Raw genomic sequence first — 13,569 nt, forward strand, 5'->3', positions numbered from 1 at the left:
CCCAGCCACTCAGAATGTTCTTCTCTGAGATATCTGTGTATCTTGCTCTTTTCAACTTAATCTTGGTCTTTACTCAAATCTCACCTATTCTGAAGACCTTTCCTGACTCCTTCCTAAAATAGGATCCTTCTTCCCTTGTTTACTTACTCTCTTGCCCTGCATTATTTTTCTTCATAACACTTATTGCATCCTGACATAGTTATATATATATACAATTTTTGTTTTCTAATTGGTTATGTTTCTGCTATGATAAAACAAGCCCCATCAGTGGATAAACTTTGTTTTGTTTATTGATGTGTGCCTGGCATCTAGAACAGTGTCCAACACTTAGTAGGTATTTAATCATACTTGATGAATGAACAAACGAATACCTGCAATGGAAATAAGTTGTTGGCTAGAATGGGCTGTTTTAAAAGGAAAGAGCAGCTTCAGTTTACTGACAGATGGCAACTGAGAATGCTTGTATTCCACAAGGGTAATGACCCTCACGGGCAAATGAATGTCTTTACTAAGACCAGAGAGGTGCCAGGAGGAATGTTACAAGATATAAAGAATGAGTTAGGGAACATTTTGGCTAAAGCGAATGGTAAAGATGATACTCAAGAAGAAAATGATGACTCCCAGAGATGTTTTTACCATCTGATTATAGTGAGATCATTTCCTCTCTGGTAATGCATATTTTATGTCTTTCTAATATATTTAATCCATTTAAGTAGCCTACCATGCTTTAGGTCAACTTAATTTTAAAATTGCATTTGAATTTTTTGATAGTTTTAGAAAATCCCTTAATAGATTTGTTATCTTATAAATAATAATATTTAACTATCAGAACATCACTTATATGCCAGGCATTACTTTAAGTGTTTTACAAATACTATCTTACTTAATCCTCCCAGCAATGCTATGTGATGTTGGTATTCCCATTATCCACAATTTGCAATATAGAAACTGAGGCACAAGAAGGTTAAGTCAGTCTAACTTCAGAGCCCCACTGCCTTTGCCATGTTGTGTAATTTATTTGTGGTTATTGTTTTATAATCATCCTTAGTTTATTATGCCTGTTAGTCTCTGTGTTCCAATAGACACCCTGAAAGCACTCCCTGATTTCTCTGGAAAATTCTGAATGTAACCTTTTGTGATTCCATCTAGTTAAACCACTACGAGTTGTTTTTCCCTTAGCTGTTATTACAGTGGATTTTTATCTTGGTTATTTATTTCATTGTTTATGGTGTGTCTTTTCTCACTGCAATGGCCACCTTTCAAGGGTAGGGACCTGTTGTCCTCACTGCTGTACTCATGTGTAAGTGCCCAGGATGTAGCAAATGTTCAATAACTATTAGTTGCATAAATAAATACTGAATGGATGAGTTGTACTAAAACTATTTTTTCTGTATGACTAATATGATTCAATCAGCCACCCAATATTTATAAGCACAAATTCTGCGCCTAGTACCATACTCCAAATACAGCCCTTGCTAAATGCAGGGTCCTCCTCTAAGCACTTTATGTGAAGGAAGAAACTCTTTTAATCTCTATAATAACCCTGTGAGGTGGTCTGAAAGGATTAAAAAGCACACATATATACATACATGTACATATATGTATATGTACATACATACAATGGAATGTTATTCAGCCTTGAAAAGGAAATAAATTTGGACATATGTTACAACATGGATGAACCATGAGGACATTATAGTGAGTGAAATAAGCCAGTTGCAAAAAGATAAATACTGCGTGATTCCACTTATATGAAATACATAGAGTGGTTAAAATCATAGGGACAGGAAGTCAAATGGTGGTTGACAGGAATTTGGGCGAGGAAGCAATAGAGAATTATTGTTTTGTAGTATAAAGTTTCAGTTTTACAAGATTAAGATTTATGGAGATGGATGTTGGTGATGATTGCACAACGTTATGAATGTTTTTAACATCACTGAACCATACACTTAAAAATAGTTAAGATGGTAAATTTTTTGTTTTGTGTATTTTGCCACAATAAAGAAATGAGGGGAAAAAGTGCTATTTGCAACTCAACAGAATCCATTTATAGCTTTTTGATTCCCCATGGAGGATATTTCACTAACATTCAGTTGGTATAAAAGCAGGCATTTCCCAGAGGGATAATCAGAGAAGGCATAATATCCTCTGCAAACTTCAAAGGATATGAGAATGCCTAGAAGGTTTTCTGTTTTGTTTTGTTTTCTGGAGCTTTTTTTTTTTTTTTTTAATGATGATGGGGGAGGAGGCAGAATATAAACAAACCAACTTAAAAAGCTTTAAAGAAACATCTATTTATTATGTTCTGATTTCTCTAGTATAATATCTTTTATAATACCTATTCTCCAAATCGGTTACCAGAGTTAATAATGTAATTTATAGTTAAGTATTATGCCAGGTGAAGAACATAGGTCCAAGTTCTACGTGAGTTAGATGTGGCTGGAGAGGTTTGATCAACAGAACTCCAGGAAGGGGGGTGGCGGGGTGACTAAAATGCTGAAGAGGATAAAAATAAAAAGCAAGGGAAGGGGAGAAAAAAAGTGATTCAAGCCCTGGCCTGTGTGGCTCAACTGGTTGGAGTGTTGTTCTGTACACCCAAAGTTTACAGGTTCAATTCCCCTTCATGGTCCTGGCTGATGTTTCTCTCTCTCTTCCCCACTCTCTAAAAATCAGTGAACATGTCCTAGGATGAGGATTTAAAAAAACACACCTGCAAGTCCACACATTCCTCACTGCCCTCCACGCCTTTTACACAATCATCCACCTTAAGTGGGGCTTTGTGGACATAACCACTCTTTTCCTAGCCATGCTCTTTGCAGCTCTCTGCCAACGTTCCTTTTGCCTCCTGAGTGCCTTTATACAACTTACGATACAAACTGAGTTTCTAACAATAGGATTAACTTTGGGTGAAAGGACACTGTGTATGTTGGGTGTGGGTCACTGTTTGCTGTTCTGATTGGCAATGTACACAGTGACTTAAGCAATGCCGCTTTGGGCATTTTAGTTTAGGGTGTGGCACAGTCGTCAACTCTTGGATTTTCTTGAGGGCAATTAGCTGAAAACTGGTTTCATTCAGCTTGCTTTGGTTTGTTTGGACCAATGATTTGCTCAAGCAGAAGGTGCTTGCCAGCGACATGGACACAACCTCAACAGAGAGGTTGTTTCTCTGCAGGTTCTTTTATAAAATGACTAGAGGCCCGGTGCATGGGATTCATGCACCGGTGGGGGGCATGGCCTGCAGGGATCAGCCTGCTGTAGGAGCACTGCTCATCCCGGTCTGCCGTCTGCCGAGTGGCTGTGGACCCGTCCTCTGAGTGGCTGTTCCCTAGTCCAGCATCTTCCATGGAGCCAGAGCACTGGCCCCTCCATGGGACCCAGTCAGGGCTGGGCCCAGGGACAATAGCACTGAGAGAGGGCGGAGTAGGCCTCAGTCCCACAGTGGCCACAAACCTGCCTCCCAGCCTCTGGGGTCAGCTATGCAAGCCCGGTGGCAGCACTGCACGGCCTGTGGGCATCTGGAGGCGGCAGGGAGCAAGGAGGAGGAGCCTGGGGTGAGGAGGCGATGATCGCAGCCCGGGTTCCTGCCCATGGGCCCAGGGTTTGCAGTGTGAGCAGCGCTCATTCCGGTCAGCAGAGCGGTGCTCCTGCTGTGGTAGCACACTGACCATCAGGGCGCAGCTCCTGCATCCAGTGTCTGCCCCCTGGTGGTCAGTGCGTGTCATAGCAACTGGTCGACAGGTCGTTCTAGTCGTTCTGCCATTCGGTCGCTGGGCTTTTATTATATAGGATACCATTGACAATCTTTTCTACACCGTGGTGTCCTGGCATCTGGTCTCAGCTTGCTCCAAATGCTCCCTTCGTGGCAACAGGGAACATTCAGGGAGTCCAAGGACTGATTTCCTCTCGCTGGAGCAGCAGGCGGATGCTGAGAGCAGGGCCCTCGGTCATGGCTACATAACTGGAACAGCCTTGACCTGCTCTGGGAAACAAAAATGATTGCTGAATCCAGAAACATATGTAAGAACACTTTCCCCCCTTAACTCAATAATATTATTGTGAACTTTAGCAAAACAAGCAGTGGTGCTGACTCAGTCTTCTGAGCATTGGCCCTGAACCTGAACCTGAATGTGCTTTTAAACTGAGTTAAGGGTTGAAATGGCGAGCGGACCCATGTAACTCTGTTTGTAGCTATCTCCTCCGTTCTGGCTTTGTCCCAGAGATTTCCGATGGCTCCAGTGGAGTCAGTATCTCTGATGTGTTGGCAACTGACCTCTCGCCCGCACGTCAGTGTTATTTTCAGCTGTTCTTTGACAAGGGGTCCAACAGCTGCTGTTTAATGCCACAGACAACTTGTGACACACACTGAGTTTCTAGCAATAGGGTCACTCTGCCAGTCTTGGGCTCTGATTCGAAGCCGTCTATAATTTTCCCGCACAGGCAGTGGAGGGAGAATAAAAATAAAACCTGAAGTACAGTGTTATCTTTTATTTCATTCTAGAAAAATACACATAGTGTTAAACTTTAATTAAACAAAAACATTCTTACTGCAATTAAAAAATAACAGCAAAGTGTATTACTTCTTAGTATTTGTGATAACTGCGTTTTAAAATGCTGTTCAGTGGAGTACAGTAGTCACAAATAAATCCTGAGATGGTAGGCATCGACTGATAAATGCTTGTTGAAATATTTTTCAAATGCCCCTAACACATCTGAAGCTATGAGAAAATGTAACTATCCCATATAAACTTTATTTGACAAAAGGCAGTAAGTTTTAGAAAAGTAGATTACTCTGAAAAGGTATATTTCAAACAGTTTTATGGCTTGCTTAATACCAAAACAAATACCAGAACTTATTTTTAAAATACATTTTGAAAGCTTTTTTTTTTTTGCCTAAAAAAGTCTTCAAAAGTCCTGAAAAGTTGATATTCCAGTCAATGACTGGCTGGTTTCAAAGTCCACTATGAGACAGATTTAATGGCAAAACTAACTTGGGTTGTCAGGATGTAACTTTTTTTTTTTCCATTTGCTATCAAACATCAGCTGATAGGAAGGGAGCTAGAAACTGCCCTCTACATTTAAGATAATGGCAAAAATAACAGGCGCTCACTGTTACCATACTAGGGGTGTGGCGATTCTCTCCCGTTCTCCTCTCTCTCTCTCTCTCTCTCTCTCTCTCTCTCTCTCTCTCTCTCTCTCTCTCTCTCTCTCGATAAACTCAATGGGGTTGTCTATTTTTAACCTCCTGTTCTTTGCTTCTGGCAGAGCAATCAGTGGGAGCTCAGCTCTTCCCCTGAATGAATCCAAGTAACCCCGGTGGTTGCCTTCTGAAATGACCAGCAGACGCACATCTGTACAAAGGCTGCCCAGAGTGTAAGCGGCACCTAAGGGACCATGTCCAGCCCAGGAAGCCCTGAAGTGGAGTTTTCTACCACCACAGTCAGCTCAGTGGCTGTGCAGGCTGGGGACTCTAAAATCGTTATCGCTGTCATAAAGGTAAGCTGACAACTTTCTTTTTTCCGTGTAGCTGTGGGCGTCTGGCTGTGGGCTGATAATCTCGAAGAACATTCCACACAAGCAGCAGTACACGCATATAGGAGCTAACCCAGCAAGCACATCTTACTGCTTTCTTAAAGCGGCAGCGAAGAGAAACCTCTATTAAGCGTCAGCCAGTTACTATAGTTTCTCTTTCAGTTAGTGAGGAAACATGTACAGCAGCTTGGTGAAAAACAAAACAAACCGTCTATTTTCAATCTGTTTTTTGTGGGTTTTTTTAAGGCAAGGCATGGGTGGTTACAAATTCATGCTTGCCAGGCTGAAGAGGCAAGCGGACCTATGAAACACGAGTGGTTTTTGAGGGGGGGTGGTGTGCTGGAAGAGGGAAGGGGAGAGCCTAGCAGATAGGGGGTGGCATTGTTTTGGGCAGGATGGGACCCAGAGAACACCTGACAAGGGGCTCTGACTCATGCCCTCCTTAGCTCTGCTGGTGACACGGTACAGGCACGGGCAAATCCTTGTCACATTGCTGAGGGCATGGAGACCCTGCCAGGGAAGGCACGAAGGGCACGTGTCAGATTGGCTCTTGACAGCAGGAAGTTGAAGCCACTTCAGGCTAATGTTTTATGCCATGTTTTATGCTAAGCAATTTGTCCATTTGCCAAGATGATAGCACATCTTTAGGTTGAAGACGGTAACTGTGATCTGCTTTCCTATGAAAATGACCTGCAGAACCCTATGAACCATTATGTATGGATCTAGACAATTCACCACCTAAGGCGGTGGTCGGCAAACCACGGCTTATGAGCCACATGCGGCTCTTTGGCTCCTTGAGTGTGGCTCTTCCACAAAATGCCACGTGTGGGCGCACACATACAGTGCGGTTGAAACCTCGTGGCCCATGTGCAGAAGTCAGTTTTCATAGTGGAGTGAAAGAAGATGTAGTGTTGAGGATTGAGAAGTATGTTGAGATGGTTTGGACATACAGAGAGGATGGACGAAAGGAGATAGACAAAACAAGTGTACAAGACGAGTGTGGATGGGAGAGTTAGAAGGGGTCAATCTCAGCCAACGTACCTCAATCAGATTGAGGACGTTTTTAGCAAAGGCCAGGTTAGGAGGACCCTAATTAAGTTAATAACAATGTACATACCTATATAGTTTAAGTTGAAAAAATTTGGCTCTCAAAAGAAATTTCAATCGTCGTACTGTTGATAGTTGGCTCTGTTGACTAATGAGTTTGCCGCCCACTGCCCTAAGGAATTCAGTGTTTAATGAAGGGAACCGGGCAGATAAGCTGGCGCTTACCAGCTGGTTACTTTCCAGACGCCGTCAGGCTTCATCGAGTGACTTTCTGGCCTTTTGTTAGTGCATGGATGCATGGCAAGGCCTGGTTAATTTCACTGAATTCTGTGAATTTTATGTTCATGTGGAAGTGATAGCAGGAAAGCAGCACTTGACATTGAGCAGAAGGATGGGCTCTGGGGCACCGAAGGCCGCGTGTCCTGGCAGGGCTGTTTCCTGGGCTGTGGAGACTTGGCCCCACATACGCAGGACCTCTGCCTGTTCCCTTGCCCTCTTGTCTCTTCAAAGGCAATGAGTGGACGTGGAAAAAAGCCTGAAGCAAAAGTAGCAGAAATCGATCACTTGTGATTTTGTGATGCTTTGAGTATCTGCAAATTTCAGCAATGAAGGAAAAGAGGCAAACTCACTGTGTAAAAGAAAGTTAACATTCCCTCAAATATGAACTATTTCTTAGAGCAGGATAAGGAATAATGCACATGGAATAAATTATAGGAGAATCAGAACTAGATTGACAGAAAGAAAAAAATAATCTCTAAAATCACACTGGAAATTCTTAATTTAACCAAACTGTGTTTCTAAGAACATTCGTTTGTCTCTCTTCCGCAGCTCCTTAAGCTCACTGCCATCCCATATAAAACGAACCCCAACTTATTCAAAGTGCAAAGTCCATCTTAAAGGAAAGAAGTGCCTACCTCTGATCTATATGGGCCTCTTGTTTCTACAGGGTCTCAGGGCACTAATTACCTAGAATAGACATGCATTTTTCTCATTTCTCTTTAGCAGTTCACCTAGCCACGGGTATGTGCCTGCTCATGGTACCTGTTGCTTCATCAGTTGTTGCTTCTTAGAGAAACAATTCCTTAGGAACGGCAATGAGCAGTTGTGCCTAGAGCATTGAGGGAGTCCTAAGTGTGGAAAACAAGTCGGCTGCTTTCAAATGGCAGCTGTCACAGGTGTCTGATTTTATTGACATTTTCCTACTTACTTTACTGAGTACCCAACATCAAAAGTTGGAAAATATTATGTTTTCACTTTGAAATAAGATGCAAATCAGTTGTTTCGCCTGCTGCTTAGTCTTTCTGGTTAAACAAGTAAGGTCAATGTAAGGACGCTGATCAGCCAACATTGCATCTACAAAACCTTCCCCCTGTGGTGAAGTTTGCATTCTACCTGCCTGAGTGGAATATCACTATTTCTTTGGAAAGTACTTTTGTGAGTGAGAGAATGTACAGTTTGTGAATTGTTTTGTAATTTTGTAATATTCAATAATATATAATCTATTGTATGTGTTCCTCATTTGGGAATGTTAAGTTTGAATACAGGGTGCCAAGAGAAAATCACTTATCTTAAGAATTCAAAAAAGAAAAGAAAAGGCATGGATTTATATTAGACCTGCTATATTTTAATTTATTAAGGCCCATCTCTATGGAAAGAATAAAGTGTTCATAGTATAACTGGAAACTTAAAAAAAAAAGAAAAGAAAAAGGAGAAGGGTGAAGGGGAAAGAACAAGAGGAACTAAAAGTGCCTTTCATTTCGTTTTTATTTTTAGTGTGGCAAATGGGTACAACTTCAGCTTGCTGAGTCACAGCCCAATATTTTAGAAATTGGTAGCAGTCAAGATGAAACCAAGAAACTCCTTCATGATCATGAACTTCTTTTGGCCAAGCTCAAGGTAAGAAAGATACTAAGCTGCGACGCAGATACACTCTTCACAGAAATAAAAACCCACATCTTACACGCCCTCTTGATCCCTCTGCCGTCACTGGCTGCTTTAACAGAGTGCCAGGTGGGTCCTGGAAAACACTGTAGTTACTTATGAGCAAACACCAACAGAGGAGAGAAGTAACAAGATTTTTTAAAACTTCCCCAATGTGATAGAAAATATGGAGCAATAATATTTTTATTGTGGAGAAATAAGTAATTTTTTTTTTCCTGGCTGCCTCAGTGAAAATAAAAATCTATCACTTTTCCATTTCATACATCAAACTATCAGGTCACATCAACAGGTCCAGACTTTCTATTGTTAATGACACCTGCCAGCAAGAATAATACAGCTTGTTTTCCTTCTGTTGAACTAGTGAAAATATCTGATTTTGTGTTTAATATGCAGAGTTCTTGATACCAAATAATACTTTTAGTAAAATCAGAGTTACTATTCCACATGTATTGTGGTTATTTAGTTAAGAATCTAAAAATAATATTGGCTTGTGATGTCCAGATAAGGTATCTAATCAGGGCCAGCTTTATCATCTAGAAGGCCAGTGCCAAATGAAAATTTGGGCTCTCTGTTCAAAAAGCAGGATAAAGCTTTTTCTTGACTAGTCATGATGCTTTTTTGTTTTGTTTGATCATATATATATATTTGCTAATTAATGTCTAGCTCCTTCAGGCATGAGGATATGTGCGGGGTGAGTACAGACTCCCAGGCACGGGGCCTAGGCCCTGGCTCAGTGCACAGGGTGTGGGCTTGACCCCGGCTCTTCCGGAGCTGCGTCCTGACCCAGGCCAGGTAGATGGCAGAGGTCACTAAGCAGGGGCAGGGAAGGCAGGGAAGCATAGAGACTATGCCCAGGAGGCAGGACCACATGTGCCCCGAGGCTCCTCTCCTCCATTTCCTCCCCCGTTGTCCCAGTGGACTTCTCTCATAAAACACAAATTCAAAGCTAAGATTATTAAGAGTTTTAAGACAGTGACAGGTAAACCATTAAGCCCCAAGTGGTTTCCCCTTCTGAGGATGGGGCTCTGGGATGCAGCCAGCCCTGTGAGTAGTAACCATCATAGGCAAGTAAATGCCATTCCAAGATCAAAGAGGTTTGATTCAGAGGCCCAGGAGGACTAGACGTTCTGTGTTTTTAGTATTTTAATGTTACTGGCTTCTTTGAACATGTTGGCTGGAATTTATACTCACTTCCTAGATTTAGAGGCAGATCTGATCTGCATTTGAATAACACTAATAGTGGTTTTCTGATTGGATGGTAGTAAAAGTGACTGAGTAAATCAGACTGAGAAGTTGAAGAAAGAATTAGTGCTGAAGCAGGGGCCAATGGATTCCAGAATTGATTTTCTTGTTTAGACAGCTCCTAGCTCAGGGCTCTGGGCTCTGTGCTGTCCTTCAAGGTAGAAATCTCTGGCCACTAGGAAGTCCTTTGTATATCTACAAAACCACATTATAATGTGAAAGAGCATTGACCCAGGAATCAAAACAGCATATGTACCTGTTTCTGAAATTAATCTGGACTTGAAACTACATCTTTTCTCCAGGTCCCACCGACAGTTGGTACCCAGCCATCATTTTCAGGTTCTCTGGAGGACTGGGTGGTGGTGAAGCTCATGGCAGTCTGGGTCTCTCAGGCCATTCTTTCCCCACCTGCTCCATTCCTGTCCAGGCCCACAACTCCATGGAGAATGCTTTCTTAGGTGCAGTAATTCAGCTATCCCCAAAACTCTTCTCCAATTTGCATACTTAGATCCAGGAGCTCAGCTGGGAAATGGTTTTTCATTTAATAGGACCCATCGTCAAAAAGTGCTTATTGTTCTAGATTCTAGAGTTGTGTCCTTTTAAACCAGTCTTCTGGCAATGGACTAGCCTTCTGGACTCCAGGCTTTTTATCTGTGAGATGAGGGAAGCTTCATAGTGATTGTATATCTTACCATAACGTATCATGGGACTGTGGGAACATACTCCCTCTTTGCATGTGGGTTTAGGATCACAAGATCTCAAGTGAAAAAGATTTTTTACTACACATGGGCCTTTAGCCAATGACCTCTTAATGTTCATCTCGCATACCGTTGCCTACCCCACACACCATTGTCAACCCAATCCTCCATCCCAAAGAAATTTTAAATAGTAGCATCATTTTCCAATGTTACTGGTTTTGACAAAGTTAAAGGGTCTGGAATCTGTTCCAGATTTGATGACAAAAGATTTTTTTAAAGAACAAAAAAATGTGAATGTGAATTCACTTTTGAAAATGAACAGATCAACCAATTTACTAGTTATTATGCTGCCAGGGTAGGCACAACCTTAACCTATAACAGAAAGTTGTTGGACCCAACTTAGTTTTAATATGAGCTTTTTAAATGATGGGGCATTAGTAGTTCAATAAGCCAATAATATTTAATGTTTAATGTTCATTCCAGTCTGTTTCTTCCTGCATTTTGTTCTAATTATAAAGAAGTGCAAGGTTACGAGTATTGGGAGGGTGTAGCAATTCAGTGCTGAGTCCACTCGGATTTAAGCAAAGCAGTTAGCCTCTCTGGGTTCAGGTTTTTTATTTGAAAAATTACCGTATTAATAGTTATCTTCAAACAATTGAAAAGGAAATTTTGTGGAGAAATGCAATGATGTATGAAAGTGCCTGTTGCCTTTAAAAAGGTGGTATAATTGTTCTGTTAATAATTAATATATTGGTATAATTTGCATGTTTAATTTGATAGAAAAGCTATTTTCTCCTTTCCATTGAAAAATCATCTCAAACCCTAGTAATTTAGACTAAAGGGAAAAATTCTGGAAACACTGAATTTTTATGAGTGTTTCTAATGTTGATAATGTCTATCAATCCCCCAGAGATTTTATTTCCTTTACAGTGGTGTACTTAACTCCAATGGAGGATCCAGAGAAAAAATATTCAGTGGGGAAAACATAATAATGTGCAAAAAGCATTAACTCCCAAGGGCACCTAGATTCCCAGACCACACTTGAATTATTTATAATGAGAAAGAAGGAATTTGGGAAAGAGAAGAAGGGTGTAAGCCAGGTAAAGGAGATCTGCCTGTAGCCACTATGACATTGCATCCTCAGGCGATTCAAGGAGGGAAAGAGGAGTTGGAAATACCTCAGGGATGTTGTTGAGAAAGTTCTTCCTCTCCAGAGGAATTACAACGATAAAAACCAAGAAAGCCTCTGGCACTGGCTCCGTATTTGTAGATATATGAATATGTATATACACAGTTATGTATATTTGTAGATAATGTGACTTTCAGTGAAAAATGACCCTTTAGAATATAAAACACTAAAATATTTCACCCCTGACTTGACTAACACATCTCTTGGTTCTCTGATTCTGACGAAATCTCTGACCTAATGAATGCTTATTTTTGTCCTATTTCTGGTTATGTAGCTAGAAATGAATAGTCAAACTATATGGTAGTAAAGATAAAAGTCTTATTAAAACTTGCCTTAAATAAGGAATAGTGTGGTTTCCTGTTATAAACTGGAGTTTTTACTACGAACTCATTGTTTAAAATTTTTATTGTGCTAAATTATAGGGTGTCCCTAGAAATGTATACACACTTTAAATGATTATAAAGTCAGTGTTTATTAACATACAGTTCCTTTTCAAACTTTAAAAGAATCTACAGAAATGAATAATTTTTTTGGTCAACACCTGTTTTCAAACTGATGGCCATTCTGTTCCAGGCACTGCTGATAACGCAAAGCAATTGAATTGCAAATAACAAGAATCATTTTTTTTTATATATTTGTGTGTCCTCAATTCATAGATTGTTGCTGGTTTTGTACTGTAAACTTTGTCTTTTATATATCCCATAATAAAAGTCTAGTAGATCAATTTTCTTTGTTTAAAGCTTAGTCTGGCTTCACCTATTATTTGAAATCAGTTAAACCCGAAAAGGGGTGAAAATTAAGTAAGTTATTAGCTGTTAAAGTGTGTATTCATTTTTGGGACACACTGTGTTCCCCGCAAAATGTATACACACTTTGAATAATTATAAAGGCAGTGTTTGAATATCAACTGCATTTTCAAACTTCTCGTAGCATTTTAGGATGAATTTCCTTTGTTCAAAGCTTAGTCTGCTATCAGCTGTTAAAGTGTGTATACATGTTTTTGGGATACCCTGTATATATAATATAAAATTTTCCATTTCAACCATTTTTTAAGTATACAATACAGTGGCATTAATTACATTCACAATTGTGTGCAAAAATCATTACTATCTATTACCCAAACTTTTTCATTACCTCAAACACTTTGAACCTAATAAGCAATGACTCCCATTCTTCCCTTCCCTAGTAATCTCTAATGTACTTTCTGCCTCTATGAATTTGTCTATTTTAAGTACTTCAGCTAAATGGAATCATATAATACTTGTTTTTTTGTGTGTGTCTGGCTTATTTCACTTAGTCTATGATGTCTACAAGGTTCATCCATGTTGTAGCATATTTCAGAACTTCATTCCTTTTTAATGAATGAATAACATTCCACAGTGTGGGCATATACCACATTTGCTTATCCATCTTATGCTGATGGACACCTGGGTTGTTTCCACTTTTCAGCTATTGTAAAATGCTACAGTGAACATTGGCATACAAGTACCTGTTTGTGTGTCTGTTTTTAATTCTTTGGGTTATATCCCTATGAATGGAATTGCAGGGAGATATGGCATTTCTCTGCTTACCTATTTGGGGAAAAACTAAAATGTTTTCCACAGCAGCTGTGTCATATTACATTCCTACCAGCAATATACAAGTGTTTCAATTTATTCATATCCTTCCCAAAACTTATTATATTCTGGGGTTTGGTTTTTTTGTTTTTATTATAGCCATCCTTTTAGGTGTGAAGTAGTATTTTAGGGTGGTTTGATTTGTATTTCCCTAATGACTAATGATGTTAAGCATATCCTGTGCTTACTGGACAATTGTATATCTTCTTTGAAGAAATGTCTATTCAAGTCCTTTGCACAGTTTTTAATCGGGTTGTTTGTTTTTTTGTGTTGTTGAGTTGTAAGAGTTCTTTATAACTTTTGGATA

The 13,569-nt window shown here is 40.1% G+C and overlaps 1 protein-coding gene across 3 annotated transcripts in view; it reads left to right on the top strand.

Moving 5' to 3' along the window:
- The first annotated feature begins 5,391 nt into the window (after nt 1-5,391).
- CCDC141 (coiled-coil domain containing 141) overlaps nt 5,392-13,569 on the top strand; it is a 166,458-nt gene continuing 158,280 nt past the window's right edge. For all 3 annotated transcript variants that reach the window (XM_036320595.1, XM_036320596.1, XM_036320597.1), the window contains exons 1-2: nt 5,392-5,493; nt 8,350-8,472. In XM_036320595.1, coding sequence (XP_036176488.1) covers nt 5,392-5,493; nt 8,350-8,472 — 225 coding nt within the window. The remainder of the gene's footprint in view (nt 5,494-8,349; nt 8,473-13,569) is intronic.

Source organism: Myotis myotis, unplaced genomic scaffold (genome assembly GCF_014108235.1).
Source record: "Myotis myotis isolate mMyoMyo1 unplaced genomic scaffold, mMyoMyo1.p scaffold_m19_p_8, whole genome shotgun sequence".
Lineage (NCBI taxonomy): Eukaryota > Metazoa > Chordata > Mammalia > Chiroptera > Vespertilionidae > Myotis > Myotis myotis.